At 39.2% G+C, this 21,836-nt stretch overlaps 2 protein-coding genes across 4 annotated transcripts; one reads left to right on the top strand and one right to left on the bottom strand.

Annotated features, from left to right (window-relative positions):
• Window positions 1-1,886: 1,886 nt before the first annotated feature.
• On the bottom strand, window positions 1,887-4,532 carry LOC103407356 (rust resistance kinase Lr10-like). Of its 3 annotated transcripts, none has more exons than XM_070817764.1 (3): window positions 3,618-4,532; window positions 3,350-3,379; window positions 1,887-3,261 (listed from the first exon to the last, which is right to left on the bottom strand). In XM_070817764.1, exons 1-3 carry the CDS (start codon window positions 4,303-4,305, stop codon window positions 2,150-2,152), a joined length of 1,830 nt encoding a protein of 609 aa, XP_070673865.1. In that variant the 5' UTR covers window positions 4,306-4,532; the 3' UTR covers window positions 1,887-2,149. The 3 variants fall into 3 exon arrangements, with proteins under 3 accessions (XP_070673865.1, XP_070673866.1, XP_070673867.1); XM_070817765.1 differs by having other exon boundaries at window positions 3,353-3,379; window positions 3,618-4,508; XM_070817766.1 differs by lacking the exon at window positions 3,350-3,379.
• An 84-nt stretch (window positions 4,533-4,616) lies between these two features.
• On the top strand, window positions 4,617-20,479 carry LOC103409535 (LEAF RUST 10 DISEASE-RESISTANCE LOCUS RECEPTOR-LIKE PROTEIN KINASE-like 2.4). Its single transcript, XM_070817763.1, has 6 exons — window positions 4,617-5,471; window positions 7,091-7,123; window positions 18,258-18,290; window positions 18,779-18,799; window positions 18,915-18,944; window positions 19,110-20,479. Exons 1-6 carry the CDS (start codon window positions 4,628-4,630, stop codon window positions 20,231-20,233), a joined length of 2,085 nt encoding a protein of 694 aa, XP_070673864.1. The 5' UTR covers window positions 4,617-4,627; the 3' UTR covers window positions 20,234-20,479.
• The last annotated feature ends 1,357 nt before the right edge of the window (window positions 20,480-21,836 follow it).

The raw sequence follows: 21,836 nt of genomic DNA on the forward strand, positions 1-21,836 counted from the left end.
AAACTGTGAACTCAGAAACTTTGAAGATCATAACTAAGCAAGCATGGCAACAATATAAATTGAAAAACATCAGAATTTATAAATTGTTACGTAACAATTTGAGACCTCCAATCACCAAGTTTAAATTTCATGTAAATATGTGTCATTTCTAAATTTCTATGAGTGAGAGTTTAAAAAAAAAATCTTATTTAAATTCCCTTATTTTTTTAAATTAACCAAATAAGAAAATTTACAAATTCTAAAAAATTAAAATTTCATTTTAAAATTCCTTAGTAATATGAAATTTCCTCATCCAAACAAAATGTAATATTACCTTTTCCTCTAAATCCGTTTTTCATATTACCCCTAAAACAATTTTTTCATATTTCAATTTTACCCTAAAATTTTAATTTAATTTCACAATTACAACTGGCGTGTTTTTCTGACAATGTCCTACGTGTGTTCGTAAAGTGGCTGTAAGTCAAAGTCAACAGCACGCCATGTGGAGCGTTGCACAAGTGTCCAAGAGTGGCTTAAAAGTGTTGTATTTATTTTTCTGCTAGCGTGTTGAAGTGTCTCAAAGTTTTATTGAGAAGTCAAATCTCACACAAACATATAAAATCACTATATAAATAGGAAATTGTTATTAGTATTTTAAAATTTTTATTTTATATTCTTTATAAATGTATTTTTTTTTTTATAATTATAGGAAATTTGAAGTGCCAAATAATATTTTTGGAATGTTAATAATAATACCCGATAAATATTGTCTGTTAACAATCTCTAATAATGACACGCGTGTAATCATCATTTCTCTTGGCATTTGAGAACGAAACATTCGAGAGGGAATCATATGATGATATAGTTGAACTACATCTTATTTTAGCATCAATAATCTGAATGATATTTTTTTTGTTTCTACATCACCTATTTACGTGACTAACGTTGTAACACTCTTTTAAATGACTAATGTGTAAATATATATAACTAGACGAAACAATAAATTTGCTTATAGAGTTCAATATTGTTGTAGACAAAACAAGATAACTTTAGATGAAACGACAAATTTGCTCATGGGTCAAATGTAGAACTCATATAAGTGTAAGGCTGATTGTGCCACATGCGCTTTAGGCAAGCGGCGGAATTATTTGCCTTGTACTAGTCAACAAACTCGAGTCTATTAGAAATTAAGTTATTTAATTGAAAAAGAAAGGAATTGACTGATTTATTTTTTTATTGACATGCATACTTTATGGGGTCAACAATGATGGCCGTGCGCCTTGCAGGTCAATGGTTGGACTTTGGAGCTAAACCTCATGGAAAGCTATAGAAGAACTAAGATCTAGACTTTGAACAAAATTCAATGGTTTCCATTTTTTTTGTTTTTTTTTATTCTTCTTTTAATTATAAGCGATATTCTAGGGTAATCTATAATAAAAAAGGAGAAAAGTTTATACTCAAGGTTCAATGAGTTAAAAAAAAAAATCTTAATAATCAGAATAAGCCAATACTTTCATTTCTAGTAGTTTATTTATTTCCTCATATATATATATCAATGTGTAATCAACAATATCTTATTGATTTTGGTTGAGATACGGATTAAACTTGAAACCTATTTCAACATTTTGGAAGAGATGGTGACTTGATCAATCTCTCTAGTTGGTAATGTACCTCATCCTAAAGTGATTATTGTTCAAGAAAAAGTGAATTCTCACTAATAATTCATCATTCCACTCTCACCAAGTCGCATAATTATCGCTCTCAGTATGTAAAAGTACTGATAAAAAATTAAAAAGTTACAAAACATATCGATTTGAATGGGAAACTGAGAACCTAGAAACTTTGAAGGATCATAACTAAGCAGGCATGACAATAATATGTCTATCGAAGCTAGTTAAGAACTGTGGTGTAAAAACTTGAGGAAAGAGTTTTGCATAGAAGTTCTGTGGAAAAGTGATACAAATTGGCCAGCCATTGGTTTCAGTTTCAAGTGAAAAACCAAGCAATCCAACAAACCTCGAATGTACTTACGTAGTCAGACAAAGACCTCAAGCTATCGAGCACATATGGTACTTAGGTACAATGGTTACACTTCTCAGGAGTCCTTAGTAACATAGTAACATAAATAAGTGTGTGCACACATATCTATCTATATATCTAAGTAGATATGTTACTCTAATTCAGCAATAGCTTCTAACTGACTGTTTAGATTTCTTGCAGGTGTAGCTGCATTTGTTCGTGCAGGACTTGTAGATGCAAAAGGATTGGGAGGCATGGTTAAGATTTCTCCTCCTTCCAGCATTTGAACAACTTCTTTCATGGAAGGACGACCTGCTGGGTGCCACTGGATGCACCAGAGCCCTACAATTGCGAGTTTCTTTGGAGTTCTACCATCTCCTTCCTCCCCAAGATGGATCCGTAGGTCGTCTCCTTCTTCTAGAAGATTATAGATCCATTCTGGATAGTAAATTTCAGTTGGGATTGCTGAGGTTGAATCAATATTCTTCTTTCCCCCTACCATCTCAAGCAGCAGCATTCCAAAACTATAGACGTCCGACTTATAGGACACATTTCCAAAGTTCCTGGAGAACACTTCAGGTGCAATGTAGCCCATAGTCCCTCTAGCTGTAGTCATGGACACTATGCTTTGATCCTTAGAACACAACTTGGCCAAACCAAAATCAGAAATTTTTGGAGTGAAATTGTTGTCTAATAAAACATTATGAGGCTTGATGTCGAAATGAAGGATTCGTTGCTCACATTCCTGATGAAGATAATAAATTCCCTTGGCTACAGCAAGAGCAATATCTTGCAACTTGTCCCAACCAAGGAAACGATTGTTATTGTCTGCCGATGAAATGAAATCGTGCAGTGAACCATTGGCGAAGAACTCATAAACGAGAGCTCTGTTAAACCCATCAGCACAGAAACCAACCAAACGAACCACGTTGACATGGTGGATACTTCCCATCATTCCAACTTCCTTTATGAAATCTTCCCCATTTCCGTTGGAACTATTGAGAACTTTAACAGCAACGAAGCATTCAGAAGAAAGTTTTCCTTTGAAAACCGTTCCATAGGCTCCTTGGCCTAACTTGTCCTGGAATTGGTTTGTGATCCTCTTAATATCTGCATAGGAATACCTGCTTGGTTTGTGAGCTTTGTAATCTTCTAAAAACGTTTCAATCTTCAATTGACTCTCCTTTTCTTTTCGATTAGACCTATAGACACGATAGGCTGCAACGACCAGTAGTAACACAACAAATGATCCCAGGGTTGTACCTGCAAATCAAACAAATCCTTGAGTAAATAATAGTATTCCCGACGGTCCAGCTAGACATGAAATAAAATAAAAAACAGTCAGACTACTCACCTACGGCTGCAAATTTCCTTGTTACACCTGAAAAAAGCATTGACAAATTTAGTAATAGTGATGATCTACTGCTCGGACAAATTTAGTAATAGAAGAAAACAAATTACTCTTTGCCTAGCCATTTGAAATTCATATCAAATGCGTTGCATCTAGTTATTTGAAATATGTTCAGTGGGATGCTTACTAGATAAGTAAGCAGCAAGTGCAATAATATAGCAGAATATATGTAAAATAAGACCAAGATTGAAAATATAGGCAGACTTACTAGCTTTGCTCAAGCGAACACATTGAATTTCAGTGTTGGTGTGATTGTACTTGATTCTACACTTTTTGCCCTCTGCCTCACACTCTGTACAATTTGGTTTCTTCCATTTCAAATTAGTATCCTCAAGACCATAATAGTACATCTGTGGAATCGCCAAAACATCGTACATCTTTGTACACGACTCTAGGAGCGGATAGTCCATAGTTTCGTAGGAAGATTCAATGGCATAAACTCTGTAGCCAGGGCCACTAATGCAGGGGACTTTAGCACCGTTTAACTCTCTTTCAGCAGGGCAGTGGAATAAGGTAGCGTTGGAAGGCATGGATTCTTGGAGGTAGAATTGAGAGGCTGGCAATGAGATGTTGATGTTATCAACTTCTGAAGGCTTTAACAGCAGGCAATTACGCGGTTGATAGACTTGGACTTCCTGATGCTTGTAATCTATGCGTTTCACCAAGAATTTCACCACTACCACTCGGTGCTCCTGTCCGTAGTCATCCTCATTTGCATGGCAATCAGATGTCGGACTACAGGGATGTCCACGGCGAAACAGAATATGGATGGCCTCGCCATGATCCCCGCATTTGGATTTTTCACAAGCAGAGGCATTCTGGGTTGTTCCGAGCAATGTTAACAAAGTAATTGAGAATATGCGAACCCAAGAGATATTGAGCTGTTGCTGCTGCATTTCTGAGGTATTTTTTTTTCCAAGGAGAAGAACAAATATATGTTAATAGTTTAACACAAAGACTTTGTAGAGTTCCTGACCATAAAAATGCAATTGATCTACGGGTTAACCCCAAAGACCACGTCACGGAAGCCTAGAAAGTATTTACTGTTTTGGTCAATACTTTTAATTTCACAGCGGAAACTCTTTCCGTTGTAGAGTCATTCCTGTTTACCTGCCACTTTCAATCTCATACATGTGTTAAATCTTTTCTTGTGCTTATATATAAATTCTTTGTATTGTTACGCACTTTCTGTGTCAAACCTCGCTGATATTTTTCTCCATGGGAATAAGTGGAAGGTCCTCCTCCTCCTCCTCCTCCTCCTCCTTGTCTATGCGGTTTTTAATTGCAGCTTTTATTGTTTTTAGCTTATCCCCTCAAACCATTTGTAACGCCACCCGGCAAAAGTGTACCCCTTCTTCCTGCGGTCATATCCGCAATATAAGCTACCCTTTTCGACTAAAGGGTGATCCGCGCCACTGCGGCGACTCAGGATACACTCTGTCTTGTGAGAACAACAAAACCATACTAAACATACGTTTATCTGGCGATTACTACGTACAGGCAATCAACTACCATAACCAAACAATCCGAGTTGTTGATCCGGGCCTTGACAAGAGCAATTGCTCCTCCCTTCCTCTTCATTCTTTGGCTCTTTCTTCTGGGTACAACTATCCAGATGATGTTTATTACCGAATTCCGGATCCGATGCTTACAAATTGTGCACCATCATCAACATATTCATCAGCGATATGTACGGAAATTGGAACAACAAATTTAACATTTTTAAAGTGCCCGAGTCCAATGAATTCATCTCTTTACGTGGACGCTGCTCCATGTTTTCCTGTTGAATCTACTTCTAATTCATCTTCGTCGATGTCGTCATCCCAACCAAAATCGTATGGCTATGTCAAGATTGGATATTTAGAAGTAGGGCAGATGAAGGACGGTTGCAGCATAGAGCGAAGGACTTATGCCTACTTGTTCGACGGCTACAACGCTTCTTATAAATCCATACACAATTCTCTGGTATATGGATTTGAGCTTGAATATACCCTTTCGAATTACTTTATCTGCGGAGGCCAATGGAGCTACAATCACAAGTGTTATCCGCACAGCGTTCCAGGTGAGTAGTGAATAAAGCTCAATTTTTCCTTCTACTTCATTATCATCTCTTGTAGGAAATTTATTTCTATAAAATAAATAAAATAAAAAATAAAATTGCAGGGCCATGGTCATCCTTTGTCTCTCTTTGGAGAAATTTTTTCAAGTACCTGTCACATATGCTGACCGAAATTCCACTAATAAACATTTGACATCTGTATATTTTATTCTTTTAAATTAAAAAAATGACAATTATTTTAAAATAAACTCAAAATGATATCAGAGTCTCATGAGCATGACGACGCCGAACCACCAGTACCCACCTCCATCACCGGTCAGCAATTTTTCTAGCATCATCATCCCTTCTCTCTGTTCGACTTTCTCTTTCTTTCCTTCCCCTCTCTCTCTCCCACTCTTACATCTACATGGAACCCAGAGATTGTCGGCGGCGACTCCAACTCAGATCTGCTGTCGTCAATCTCGATCTATCAGCCGAAGTTCACCGACATCCTCTTTGTTCTTACCTTGGAGTAGGAAATAGAATAAATAAAAAGGGGAAGAAAGAGAGAGAGAGAGAGAAAGCGATAGGGAGAGAGGTGATGCGGAAAGGCGGGATGGGTTGAGCCGTGGAGGGATGGGGGATGGGGGATGGGCGATGGGCGATGGAGATTAGGGATTGGAGATTGTGGGGTCGACGGCAGATGAAATTTGGCCTTCAAATTTTTTTTAATTATTTAATTATTTAGTGAAATGAATATCAGGGTAAAATGGGTATTTTAATGTCAGTTAAGAAGTAGGAAGATAGGTGTTAGATGCTTATTAGTGGGGAACTCCAAGTCAGCATATGTGACGGGTACATGGAAAAATTTCTCCCCTCTTTGGCCATCTCCAAGAACTAAATATATTCTTGTTTAAAATAGCTCTGCAAGAAATTATTTTTAAATACATAATGTCAGGTTATAGTAATATATCATCTCCAACATAATTGACTAAACATAGCCCCTCAATAATTTATTAGTTTTAAGCTTACACTTTAAATTCAATTATTGCAATTAAGGAGCTGGGCACAAAAAAAAAGGCTACGGAGGGAGCTACATTTGGCCAACATGTCATTTTTTAGTTTTTGAACCTTTAGGCGCATTTTGGTTGCCTTTTTCACAAAAGAAAACAGCTTTTAAAAGCAGCATGTACATTGACTTTCAAAATTGCTTTAATAAAAAACAAAGTTGAGCCTTTAGAATATTTTTAATTCCTATAATAAGCTCATTAATTTTAGGATGAACTGTCAATTTGGTCCCTGAATTATCATCTGTATGGAGTTAATGTTGAAGGGTAGATTGGTAATTTTACATTATTTATCCTTCTCTGCATTGCCTTTACACTACTTTTCAGACTTATAACACTTTTAAAAATGCAGTATATCAAATCATCAACTATTTTATTTTGACAACTGATTATTTTCAAAGTATAGTATAAACAATTTATTAAAAAAACACAGAGATTCAAAACTGGCACAACCCTCTCCGTTGGAGATGGCAAAATATGTTAGACAAGGAAACAACAAGTGTGAAATTCTAATTTAAAATCAACAGGTGTGGGCCCTAATGTTGTATTTTTCTTCTTTTTACTCTGTCACTGTAGGTTTGTTTCGATTTGTATGGCCGCCGATTCAAGGTAAGAGATCTATGTATGGGAGCTTATATAACATTTAATTTGTCCTCTATTGCGAGAGTTCTTATATTCCTTTTGAATTGGTTTGACCCTTGGCTTACACCCCCTTCATAACGAGTGCTACTTCCTAAAGAACATGTCTGTTCAATTTGAATTGATATTCAAATATTCAAACATGTTGTGAAGTGAATAGGTACATCTCTACCTCTGAACATGTATGAAGAATTTAAATTTTGAAGCAGTTTTGACTAAATATCAAGATTTCTTTGAATAGTCCATTTAGTCTGGAAGCATTGCCTCGTGACTTTTTCTCCATCTGATCGGTCGTTTACTTCAGTCTTATTGGTCACCCTGCTTCTACTTTTAAGTTTTAGACTCCCACATCAGATTGTTCTTTACCGATTGTACTGTGCATGCAAGGTTTATACTGTGCATTGTGGTGGAGTGAGTCGAGTACCTCTTAAAAAGATCACATTTCAATGCATTGTTGTTTTTGACCTATTAAAGTTATCATGAACACCTAGTTGCTTTAGACCTATGAAAATAACATATAGTTGTTTTGAACTTAAAAATGGGCTTAGAGGCCCACAAAGGGGTGAGAAGATAAAGAGCTTGAGCCTGCAAATCAGCTGAAGGAATCCACTAGACAAAGCTCTGCCACGACCACTATCGACGACCGCTCGACACTTTGTATTGTTTACCGACAAGAAGGAACGAGAGTAAAATCTAAAGCACTTTCTAACCACCTATGACAGTTGGCAGGACCCTGACCCATAATTCTATACTCCAGAAAAAGCATGCCGACCTCCTATAGCAGGTCACCCAGACCAAAGAGAGGATAAAAAGAATCCCTCAAAGAAATGAGAACCAACTTGGAGGCTACCCATTGCATGACCTGCATCATTCACCAGCCATCCTCACATCTAATTGGACTTCAACAACGACGGTGGCGAGGATGCTCCCGAGGTCATAAGTCGGAAGTCGGCATTGTGCTGAAGAGGACGCTCAAGAAAACGAAGTTCGGCGGTCGCGCCAAAGACTAAGGTTTCAGCCTAGCGCCCTGATTTAAGGACCACCTTGAAAGAGATGATGAGCCTAAGGCATGAAGAGCATTCGGGATCGATTGAGGATGTCGAGAAGGCTTCCCGACTGAGGAGTCTCGACCACTCAGAGGAAGAAGTCTCTCTTCTTTTCTCCACAACCTTAATATCCAAGCCAATAAGTGGAAACACCAAAGCCTTGAAGGTTCAGAGCAACGAGGGACTCACATATCCCTATAACCTATGGGTGGGTTCAAAAAACTGAAAATCGAAAAAAAAAAGGGACTGAACACCTAACCAAAACGGAAAAACCAAAATCTAAAAAAAGACCAAATTAAAAAAGAAAAAACCAAACCAAACCAAACTTTATTGGTTCGGTTTTGGTTTTGGAGGTTTGGAAACCGAAACGAACCAAATCCCTTTACACTTTATGAATGTATGCCTATGATGTTTCTTTTGTGAAACTTTGTTGCCAAGTTTGAAACTAATCTAGGACTTTTTCAAGGAGCATACTTGGTTCAATTAGGGAGGTTATGCCATTGGTTATAGAGGATTTTGGAAGGCGGCTTCTGAGAAGACCATTTATATTGAGTATACAAATGATGGGCTTGCTTTTGCTTTGGAACTTGGAAGAGTTCCTTTACCAACGCAACCCTCTTTTCTAAATTTCATATTAAAAATAATATAAGGTTTTATAAAATAAAGAAAAACTAAAACCAATCCAAAACCAAACGAAAAAAAATCAAACCGAAAAAAAAAACTAAAAGAAAATCGAACCGAACCTAAATTTTCGTTCGGTTTCGATTTTGGCAAAAAATTGAACCGAATGAAACCAAACCTTCCCTATAACCACCTTGACGGTTTTATCTGTGTGATCAAAAGAAAGGGAAATAAGGAGGAAACTTAGTGTCGCCTATTCCCGACCAACTTGAGAGAGAAAGCAAGGGATTGGTACAAGCTGCTTACCCCATGGACAATCACTTCATTCTTTGAGCTCAAACAACCCTTTCTATACCACTACATGGTCATAACCAAAAGGTAGTACACCCCGACCAGTTTGGCTTCAGTAAAACAGGGTTCGAGTGAATCCCTAAGGGACTACATATCTCATTTCAACGAGTATGACCGGTGTAAGAGGTGCGACGAGGCCACAACCCACAATGGGATGGCTTAGAGACATTGAAGAACTGACTGTGAGAGGTGGTCAGCTCTTCCAAGCAGTTGAATAAGGCAAGAACATAAACCACTCTTCAAATAAAAAAAGCTAGGAACACGAGCACTCTGGTGAAATAGGGGACGAAAGTCGTGGTCAACCATGAGTGGGCGAGGTGAATAACGCATTGAGCGCGAAGCTGGGTGAGTCACAAGTCTCTAGCTCTTCTAGATTTAGGCTTGGCAGGAGCCAAGTATGATGAGGCAGGCTCGGGTCTGCTATACCGTGGAGGATGTGAGAGAAAGAGGCACGAGGCACCATTTTTCTTTCTTGTGACTTGGGCCGCGGGCTAGGCTTCCAAGGCCATGAATTGAGTGGCTAGGGCCATGGCTTGGGCGCAAGGTGCTGTGCTTGGCAGGCTGAGCACAGACCCATGTCGCTAAGGAGAGAGAGATGTGGGCAGAGGCCTATGTGGGTCAAGCGTCAGTTGGAGAGAAAAGGGACCATGTCATAGGGCCTGGCATATGCTGCTGAAAAGCTTGTCATTGATCTGACTTCTCCCAAGGGGAAGAAAAAAATTGTTGGGTATGAGCTTGTGAACCTACTACCCTAAAGGTGGCCATAACCGTTGTTGAAATGATTGCCCAGCGAAAAGGTTCGGTGATGCCCCAGTGTCTGAGTTTGTATCGAAGCGCCCATTTGGAGGTAAGTTTGGTTCAACTTTTGAGAAGCTCGCCTCACTATGAAGACCCGGAAGGTGGATTCTATGCTAAGGTGGCATTTAAGCATGTTCCTCATTCTGCTTCAACTAATTTGTCTTCTAAGAAAGAGAAGTTTGCTCGCATGGGCAGTTGTGAGAAATTCACTGAGTTTGGTTCTGAGGAGTTTCCCGAGGTTTCTGCACTGCTGAAGGCTAACCTGCTTGAGGACATCGATGCATGGGCCAAGTTTGTTGATAGTGTTGGGAAGGTCATCCACTCAAACTCTTTTGCAAAGCGTCCTGCCTTCCCAAGGATATCATCCTTGCTTGCCACAATGCAGAAGACTTTGATCCTGGTAGATAAGTCTATGTACATTGATCATGATGTTGTCAACTATGCTAAGAAGGTTGAACTAGCACTGATGGCTCAGTTTCACTCGTCTGCTGAAAAGATTAAGAAACTCAAATATGAACTTACCGTTTTGAAGAGGTCTGATGTCTCTGCCCCCACTTCTGTGTAGCTGGAGAGTGTTCATCAGGAGGTTGTTGATTTGGAAGCGAAGCTTAGTGTGACTCAAGCGATGTTGGAAGTTGCAAAGAAGGAAGTCAGTCGGGTTGTATCAGTGGTTTAAGACCTTGGGCATTTCAATTCAGAGCTACCATATGCTTGTTTTGCCAAGGACGAGGACCTTGTTTGTGAAGTGTCTCGTCTTAAGGATGTTGCCAGTAAGCTTGAGTCCAAGGAAGTGGATCTGAAAGGTGCGCTGTTTACTAGCGAAATCCTGAAGAAGAAACTGGATAAGTTGCATGATGCTCACATTGGGCTTGCTAAGGAGAATGTGAAGCTGAATGAGACGGTCGATCACAAAGTTGCGCTTGCTTCTCGTTAGGCTGATTTCTATAAGGCCATCTCCAACCGAATGGTCCAGAGGGCCAGAGGGCCGAAAATAGCCCTAAAACCGTCTTCAACCGAGGGCTAGGCCAGAGGGCTCGGGAATCTGGGAGGGCCCCACGGAATTTCAAAGGGCTGGCTAGCTATTTTTTTTTTATAGTTTTTCTATTGCTGTCGGTTATAACCGACAGCATTAAAGAGAAATTCTTTTTTTTTATATAGTTTTACTATTAGTGTTGGTTATAACCGACATTAATAGTAATTTTTTTTAATATAACGGCTAGCTGACTCAGCTAGCCGTTAGGTTTTTTTTTTTTTAATTTTAAACATTTCTTTTCTTCTATAAATATGGTGAAGTTCTTTCAATTCTTCACTTCATTTGCAATATTTCCTTCTTCAATATTTTTCAATATTTCATTCTTCAATATTTTTCAATATTTCCTTCAATATATTTCTCAATATTTCCTTCAATATATTTTCCAATATTTCCTTCATCTATAATATTTGTTTCAAATTTTCAATAATTTCCTTCAATATTTTTTCAATAATTTCCTTCATCTATAATATTTGTTTCAATTTTTCAATATTTCCTTCATCTATAATATTTCTTCACTTCATTTGCAATATTTCCTTCATCTATAATATTTTCAATTTTTCAATAATTTCCTTCAATATTTTTTCAATAATTTCCTTCAATATTTCCTTCATTTTTTTTCAAAAAAAATGGCCTCATTTGCAATGAAAGGTAGGGCTTGGACCCGAAAAGAAGATGAAGCTCTTTGCAAGGCTTATAGATGGGTCTCAGAAGATAGTGTGAGGGGGATTTCTCAAACAAGTGAAGGTGTTTGGACTCGTGTGTCCAAAAAATACTTAGAGTTCTATGAAGGCACAATTCCACCGAATACCCGAAACCACAAAAGTTGTTCTTCAAAATGGAAGAAACATCTTCATCCAAGTTTGAATAAATGGCATCAAACACTATTAGCAACAGCAAGTAGACATGAAAGCGGCACCAATTGTTTACCTCTGACTATACTCCTACAATGGCGGATGATGAAGATGATGTTGATTATGGATATTAAATTTAAGTCGTTGTAATTTTTAAATTTAAGTTAATGTTGTTTTTAAATTTAATTTGTAGTTTTTAAATATAAGTTGTTGTTTTTAAATTTAAGTTGTTGTAGTTTTTAAATTTAAATAATAAATTATGTTTGGCCCTATAACCCTTTGGCCCTCGGTTGGAGAAGGTTTTTTGTGACAGGGTTAAAACGAGCCCTCTGGCCCTCGATTGGAGACGGAGGCAAATATGGCCCTATACTGTTCATTAAAATATTAATATCTTGGGGAATCTTGGAGGGCCAGATGGCTAAAACGAGCCATCTGGCCAGCCCTCGGTTAGAGATAGCCTAAGCTTCTCTATGTGGACCATTTCCAAGATAGGTTGTTAGATTATAAGTTCTCCGAGAAGGACTTCGAGACTTACTTCATTTCTCCAATTGATATGCTTAACTTCTCGTCTGAGGTTACCTTTGGTGGAGCATCTAAGGGTCAGTCTGTCCAGGCAGGGGCATCTGAGGATGCGCTGATGAAAGCTTTGGCTGCTAAGAGTGGTGTAGCTACTGAAGGCGTGGTAGTCGAGGAACTAGTGGTTGCGTAGTCTACCTATGAGTTTTTTTCTTGGACTTAGGAATTTTCTTCCTTTTTCTTTTGTTCTGCCTTGTTATAACTTTGTTAACCTTTGAGCTAGTTTATCAATTTGCTAGAAATTTAATACAAATTTTCCTTGCTTTGCTTCATCCTTGCTATTTCACCATGTCTTTTGCAAAACTTTACTGTAGGGCGGCTAAGTGAGCTGCTTCAACGAAGCAGTCGATCCCACGTCGTCACTTAGGTTTTAGTTTTGGCTTCGGGACTTCGAGAGCCTTGCTTGCTCGAGGCGACTTGCAAAACTTTTGTCATAGAACATGCGGCTGCGTTGGCTACTTCGATGAAGCAGTTGATCCCACATGGTTACTTTAGGCTTTAGTCTTGGCTTTGATGCTTAAGAAACTTTACTTGCACGAGGTGATATGTGAAACTTCTAACTTATAAAGCCAACGACCATACATGTGGCTTTCTTTAAAAGCTGACGAGTCTGTGTGCTGCTATAGTCGTAAATCTCATCTTTGACGGCTTCACATTTCTAACTTATAGAGCTGGTGCTGGACGCGTGGCTTTCATAAAAAGTAGACAAGTCTGCATAGCTACTATAGTTGTACATTTCGGCTTTGGGTCTTGCAAAACTTAAATCATAAACTGTCGATCGGAAGTGCTACTTTTAAATAAGCAGATGGTTCCATATAGTTATAGTAGGTGTAAGTCTCGGCTTACAAACTGCCTAGGGCTACTAGGTCGTCGGTTGGGTGTCTTACTTACAGAAGCAGACAACTCGCGTGACCACTTTAGGTGTTAGCCCCAGCTCTCGGAGGCGTTTTAGGTTTAAGTTGTATGCAAAATCGTGACTCAGCGGCCATATCCTTCCGAGGTGCTGGTCCCCTGGTATTTTAAGATGCATACAGCTCGATACAGATCTCTTGGGCAACATTATAACTAATTTTGCAAGTCGCCTGACTAGTATTGCAACACTTAAAAGCTGAGATACATTCATGAAGATTGCACATCATGGGCTGACCATCTAGTCACGTGAATATTTCATAGGCAGGGATCTTACACTTAGCGTTGTTTTGGGTAAGAGACTCGAGCTCCCGGGGAATTGAATCATTCAGTCGGTTAAGGCTTTTAAGAAAAAACTATTATGGACAATTCTAGGAGTGTCCTAATGTAGGTAATCGAAAACCTTTAGGGTAACTGAGCAGTTGAACAACCTATCCACATCAGGATATCCCATAGCAGTTTACCCTCTCCTTATGGTAGGGCGGACGTAGATGGGTGTCGGGGAATTATTTTAGCCCTCGCACTTGCCCATATGAGTGACAGGGAATTAGTTTACCCTTTAACATTAGAGAGCTTACCAAGATGGATGTCCAGGGATTAATTCACCATCTCGCACTGGAGAGCAGACCCAGATGGGTGTTAGAGAATTAGTTTACCTTTTCACACTAGAGAGCTTACCTAGATGGGTGTTGGGGGATTGGTTTACCCTCTCGCACTGGAAAGCATTAAAGAGTATACCTAGATAGGTGTTGGGGAATTGGTTTACCCTCTTGCACTAAAAAGCATGGAAGTCGCCCTTGTGAATCCAGTTGAGGAAAGTTAAACTGCTGGACGACTGAAATAATCCTCAGCATGTGAGGTCTTCTTCGGCAAATTGCTTGAGATTTCAAACTGCTTGTGGAACTCGTGTAATGGTGTAAGTGGGGAGCATCATGAACTGCTCCCAAATTTGATCCAAGTGTTGCACTGTCCTTAGATGTTTCGCCGTGTACTCCTTAGAGGCTTAATTGGTGATCATTGTGAATCTGAATGAATTATAGGTTTCTTCACCTCTAAGTCTTTCACTAGCCAGGGGCTACTGATAAAACCTTGTATGCTATGTCATTGGATGCTTTGAAGTTTAGGATATTGTTGGCCTGATAAACGCGACGGGGAGCCGCGAAGCATGCGTCGACGTAATTGGGAGCTAAGAGGCAAGTTTGGCATGGCTAGGAGCCATTGTGCATGATAAGTATAAATGAGAATTGCAGAGATGAGACCGACTGGGGCCGTGTTATGCGCAGCAGGAGACACTAGTCAACTACTAGTATTAGGCCATTATAGGGCTGAGTTGCGCGTAGCGAATGCTGGTGCTTGATTGATGGCGTTGAGTTGCTCCATTTATGGAACCGTCTAGGTAATGAGGACTAGGAGTGCTTCCGATCCCTGGTAGTTAGAGGAAGTCTCTTGCAGGTTAGGCTGATGTGCCATTTTAGTGCTCATCTGCCCCTAGTGTGGCTTTGGGCTAAGTTGATGCGTTTATCAAAATGTTTGGTAATATCTGCACCTTTATCATCGTGCGTCTGGATCGTGCAGAATACTGTCTCATGACGATGGCTGCATGCATCTGAAGGTACAGCTTGAGCTTCCGAGTTGCAATAACTAAAGCCAAAATCAAAGTTTTGATTTTCGTGTATCTGGTTTTCGCATCAAGGAGAGCTTTAGAATTATGGAATACAGGTAGTCGGGTCTCCAGCTCTTCTTGTATAAGGGTAGAGCTTACTTCTGTTTCAGATACCGCCCGATAGATGTATAGGTCATCCACTGCTTTTGGGTTCTATAGTAGAAGAGGATGTGTTAGGTACTTCTTCAAGTATTGGAATGTTTTCTCACACTTCGTAGTTCCATTTGTCTCATCGCGCCTTTCTGATTGCCTTGAAAAGAGCGCATCAGTTGGTAGATCTTGAGAAGAAATGGTTAAATGTTGTTGCTTGCCCGGTTAAACCTTCTATCTCCTTCAGAGAATTGGAGGACTTCATATCCAGGATCACTCAAATCTTCTTTAAATATGCGCCTAACGAGGTTGAGCTTCGTCGATGGTTTCAATGCGCAAAAATCCACACAGCTGCTCTGCTACGAGCCTTTGTACTTCATCCTAGATTTGCCTTTGCTGGGGCAGCGAAGCCTTCAATTGCCCCTAGTGTTAACTTGTTAGCTTGTGTTGCTTTTCCGCATATCCTGCTCATCTATGTCGCGGCTACGATACACATAGTTCGTTTCTCATTGGTGAGCTAGCTACTTGGCGTCACACTTAGTAAAGGTTGCCAGTTGAACTCTAGGCTAATTGATCTTGTGCTCTCCTCAATTAATCTTACAGCTACCTAGTCCAGTGCCTCACAGAAGGATCTCTTTGTAGGCCTAGCCATGTGTAGACGATTTGCCTGGAATGTCCAAATGCTCGTCGGAGCCTGGACCCAACCTTGAATGCACACTGACTCATGGGATGAGTCAGAAATAAACGCTTCTCTGTGCATTAGGGCACGATAAGACGTTTCCCGAAGGCTAGCTGAGAATGCACACTACCCAAACGCACGGTTCGTGGCGGGTTGAGCGGCTACTTACTGGGATGTCGCTGGAATGAGTCACGATCATCTGCCCTTGTCCTACTTCGGGACACCTCGTATGGGGCGTGTTGTGTCTCGATGCGCTCAAATAGTTGATTCACCAAGGTTATCTACTGTGACAGGGCATTGGTTAGATCAGCGACATGCTGAGGTATGTGATGTTCACCATTTAAAGTGGAAGAGTCTGGATGATGGGCCTCTCCATATGTGGTGGAAGTGTAATAACTGTAGGTACGAAACTTAGGCCCAGAGCTGGCATACCTTCGAAAAAATGAGGTGAAAATACCCTTGGGTCGATTGTTGGAATCTGGATCATCTGAAATGGTCTCAGACCAACCTTGGCCGTAGGGTAAGTCGTCAGAATGGGTTGTGGCTTGGCTAACTGGGTCGTGCGCTGGGGAACGTTAGGCCTACGCGTGGGCCACCTGCCCTTGGGCTTGGATTGCTTGCGCTATCTGCATGGCTTGGGCCACATGGGCTACATGGCTTGTTTGTAGTGCAGTAGGTTGACCGCCTACCCTTGTGCCTTTCCTACTGGCTCAGCCAGCTCTGCTGCTCGCAGATGGGCTTTGGCTCGCTGGGCAACTCCGTCTGCAGCAGCTGCTACATAATTTTGGGCATCCTGCCCTTGGTTCTTATGAGACTCCTGCCCTAGGTCTGCTACATGGAGTAGTTCGGCCTCCTGCCCATGAGTGGTAACGACAATGGTAGCATGGGTTGCTGCTTGGTGGCCACGGGATGACTGCTGGGTGGTAGCCCCGGTGGTGATGTTGCTTAGCAGTGGTGGAGCTCCTCTTTCCATCACGTTAAGCCTCGAGGATCGTCGTTGTAGGGCTATGTCCTTGTCTCCACTCTCCGGTCAAATCCTTAAACGTGCAGGCTTCAATTTGTCTTGGTTTCAGAATTTCCTACCATTTTATCCTTTCTCCAGGGATTGATCAAGAAACTTTCTAGGAAAAATTAATTGATATGACGCGTGAGAAATCAACGTAACAGAAAATTCTAAAAACCAATTGCGAGAATCTTATTTGAGTATTTGAATTAGCTCTCAATGAAACCACTAATTTGTTGATGCAAATTTCGGCCATCTTCAGTCTTAACGAAAATGCACCTGCAAAACAATCAACACTTTTGATCAATGGATCTCCGATGCCTAAGTTAGTTTATCTGAAAAGAGTAAGTGTTTAGGGCTTTTAGGGTAGCAAGAGCTTACCGAAATTTGGTAGAGATGAAGATATATATATAAGGAAGTGGCCGGCTAAGGTGTACGGAAAGAATATTCAAAATATATTAAATAGGAGATAATATATTGAGATAATGGTGTAAATATCCCTAATTGATTTAAATAAGGATCACTTACTTAAATGAAGTCAATCTTCAGTTGAGAATGTATTAAAGATATTACTTGGGTAATTAATCGTTATCTTTAATAGTATTCAGCTGCATGGACATTCAGGGGTGCTGAAGTGCGCGTGGGAGTATCTGAGGAGCTTGTCCATTTAATGAGGGCAATATGTCTTTGTTGAGCGTTAACATATAAAGTAAACTGATACAGTAAATTGACGTTTCAGTATTGACTTTTCAGTTTTAAGCGTTAACATATAAAGTAAACTGATACAGTAAATTGCAATGAGTAAGGGCGTATAATACAAGAAACGAAGGCACATGAGCTAGTGATTCATAAACAGGTTCGGGTTAATGACCTTATGGGAGCACAATCTAAGTTTACTTCGAATACACTGGAAGGGTGGGTTCTCACGGGACTGTTGGAAAGGATTTTCACCCGGTCAAGGATTCTCCCTGGATTGTTGATGTGGAAGTACATATGACCAGTTAATAGTATGAGCATGAAAAAGTTCAAGAATAAAAAACGCTTAACATATCATTTACTCATGTTAGTACTCCCCAATTTAATGTGCCAAATAAAATTGTAATACAATTCGCGCCTGTTTGTGTACTTGTTGTTATTAGAGAAATAAACTTGTTCGTGCGATAATAGGACAGTAACAATCACATTTATGAGACCCTTACCTTTTAAGAAAATGGTAATATTAGGAAGAATAAATTTAGAAACAAAAATTTTGGAAACTAAAATGCATGGAAGCTGATGATTGGTATATTACTTAAGCATTGATAAACGTGCTCATTTATATTTGTGACACATCATTTAATTTGCACACTTTGTCTCTCTAAATTTAGTTTCCATATCAATACCCAAAAATAAAAATCTATGTTAGGGTGTACGGAATTTTTTACAAGTAATGTTATTTGGATCACGTCTCTAACATAGATCTTTTTTTTATTTTTTTTATGTAGCCTTCTTTGTTTCTGGAGATGACGTTGATGTTGGTAAGGAATATATCTCTATCGTTCTTTTAATTACACTATATTTTTATTTCGCCGTACAAGAGTGGTATTTAATCAATCACGTAAACATGCACTTAACAAATAATATAGGGCATTCTCTATGGATATGAAAAAAAAAATGCAAAAATTTCAATGTTAATCCAAGTGTAGGAGCGATAGAGATCATAACTACCTATGAACATTCCAATTTAGTGTAATATTCTTTTTGCATTGGGAAGCTCTGCGATAACCAAAATAGAAAGCTGTTATACCAAGTTCGAAACTCCTCTCCCTAATTCATTAGGGAAACAAAACAAAAAACTTAAGCTACTGAAGCTGAAAACATTGCTTGATGATAAACAATAAACAGGGACCGATTCGGGTGATCTTCAAAGTTGTACATACTATATACAATACTTATGTTTGGCACCTTGAAAACTAGCTAGTTATTTCTCATTGATTTTGTTAATCTTTTGTTGTTTTTCTTGCAGGTTTGCAGGGTCACTACTTCGGTAAGAGCTTTGTCCTCTTCCATATAATAAGTGTTCGATTTTCTTCACAATATTCACTATACGAAATTCAACCTTTCTAGTCAAGTTTGATTTATTCTTTCCTTTCTAAATGCAGATCTCCGATTGGTATCATTTGTTTGTTTCGGTAAGAGCTTTGTATATTTCAACTTTCGTATAGATTACAAGAGAATGAGAATGATCACAACAATATAGTTGATGTGATATCCAATATAGAGCATGTAATTTGATCCAAGGCAACAAATCAATTTCTTTTCTCATGATGCTTTTGGTGATTTACTGCAACGTTCAGGATTATTTCTTGTGGCAAGATTTCTGTTTGGGGCACCATTTGTGATTGCGTTTTTGATCTATACATGGAAAAGAAGACATTTGTCAATGTACAGCACCATAGAAGAATTTTTGCATGGTGAAAAGAATATAGTGCCAATAAGGTACTCATACTCGGACATTAAGAAGATGTCTAACAAATTTAAAGAAAAACTTGGGGAAGGAGGGTATGGATCTGTTTTTAAAGGAAGGTTACGCAGTGGACGTTTGGGAGCAATTAAGATGTTGGATAAGCCCAAAGGCAATGGACAAGATTTCATCAGCGAGGTAAATACTATTGGGAGGATTCACCATGTTAATGTGGTTCAGCTTGTTGGTTATTGTGTTGAAGGAACAAAGCATGCTTTGGTATATGACTTCATGCTCAACGGATCTCTTGATAAATACATTTATTGCAAAGAAGGAAGTATCCCATTAAGTTGCAAGACAACGTACGAGATTGCACTTGGAGTGGCCCGAGGGATCAAATATCTACATGAAGGTTGTGACATGCAAATTTTACATTTTGACATCAAGCCTCACAATATTCTTCTTGACGAGAATTTTGTACCAAAGATTTCTGACTTTGGGCTGGCAAAATTATACCCGGTAGATAATAGTATTGTGTCTCTAACAGCAGCAAGGGGTACAATGGGATACATGGCTCCTGAGCTATTCTACAAGAATATTGGCGGTGTTTCATTTAAAGCCGATGTTTATAGTTTTGGAATGTTGTTGATGGAAATGGCAAGCCGAAGGAAGAATTTGAATGCATTGGCAGAGCATTCAAGCCAACTTTACTTCCCTTCATGGGTTTACAATCAATATAATGAAGGAAAGGACTTCGAGGTGGGAGAAGTTGAAGAGGAGGAAAAACCATTAATAAGAAAAATGATTATAACCGCCTTGTGGTGTATACAATTGAAGCCAAGCGATCGACCATCAATGAAGGAAGTCCTACAGATGCTCGAGGGAGATGTTGAATTGCTTCGAATGCCTCCGGAGCCTCTTCTATATCCACAAGAGATGCCCGTAGGTGCTCCTAATGATAATCCGAATCCATCATATTCCAAGGTGGAGTTAACATCTTCTTTGACGGGTAGGTGAAGACACGCAACTAGCATGGACTCTGTCGGTTTGAATCTCAATGCAATGTTTCTGGTTTTGTAGTCGTACTGTGTGCATGTACATTGAATGTTAAAACTCCCTTTCAGTGATGTTAAATATGTTGTTTATTACAACATATTTTCATGATTCCAGGGATAAATAACATATTTCATGAAGGACATGTTGTATGATTCATGAAGACGATATTTTCTAATTTTTGTTCCAAGAAATTATTAGTTGTGATGATTGTTCGCTCGTGCTGGTAATTCTGGTTCTCATGGGCTCACGCTGGCTGCTCTTACATAGCTCCGGTTGTTATTTGTCCGTGTAGGGAGGGACCTCCCTAGTCAATATCAAAACTTTTTTTCTCGTGAGTACAACGATATATTTACGATATATTTACACTAAGGGAGGGGGGTTCATCTAAACCACACAATGGACAACTTAATTTGTATCTAATTTTCCATCTACAAGATTCGGACCTAAGACCTCTCACTTACAAGTGAAGAGGAATATCACCACATGTAGTACTGAGTGGCAATATTTGAAACCTTTTAGTTTGCCAAGTCATTTCTTGGTCAGTTTTTGAAGAAAGTTGAGATTCCACCCCAAAACCAATTGACAATATGAGAATAGTTTAATTACTTATAAGCACAAGTAAGGTCTCTTTTTTCTCCGACGTGGAATTCATTTTCAAAAAAATTTATGTCTGAGAATCCCTCCTTTTCTATTTTAAATGCTGCCTGCTCTGTACTGTGCAACCAGTTTGTAGCTTTGTTGATCACATCCTTGGTGAAGATATTCAATTCCTTTGGCAAATGGCTAGATCTTGCAGCTTATCCCAACCAAGAAATTTGTTGTTATTGTCTGCTGATGAAATTAAATCATGCAGTGAATCTAATGAACAACAGCTCGTCTAAATCCATCAACGCAGAAGCCAACCAAGGGAATCGCATGGTTGATATGACCCATTGTTCCCCTTTATTTATGAACTCTTCCTGATCTCCCCTTCCAATTGTATAATATCATATGGTTTACCATCTCATATTCATATTTCGGGCACACTGAAATATCTCTCATTCCTTAGAACTATTAAGAAGCAACAGAAGATAGCTTTCCTTTGAAAACAGTTCCATATTTAGGCTCCTAGGCCTAACTTGTCTATGAACTGAATTGTAATCGTCTTACCATCTGCATACGAATACCTGCTCGGTTTGAGAGCCTTGTAATCCTCCAAAAATCTTTCAATTTTTACTCAATTCACTCTTTTTCTTTTATATTGGAGCAATATACTTGATATGCTGCAACATGTTAAAGGAAAAGAAATCACCCAATCTGTACAAAGTGGACAACAGGAACGTAGCATGTGGATGCACATTCTGGACAGTTTGGACAGTTGCATGTGGATACCAAAATCCTTGTCACCAAGGGATTGCACATGGTGGATGCACATCATGGGCAGCAAGGATGCCCATTGGTTTTTATATTTAATTATTGCATGCGTGCTATCATTGTATGTATATATAATAGCTGTTTTCATTTGTGTAAATATAAGAAATAGAAGCATTCTTCAATTCCAACTTAATATGGTATCAGAGCGTAG

Source organism: Malus domestica, chromosome 02 (assembly GCF_042453785.1).
Source record: "Malus domestica chromosome 02, GDT2T_hap1".
NCBI lineage: Eukaryota > Viridiplantae > Streptophyta > Magnoliopsida > Rosales > Rosaceae > Malus > Malus domestica.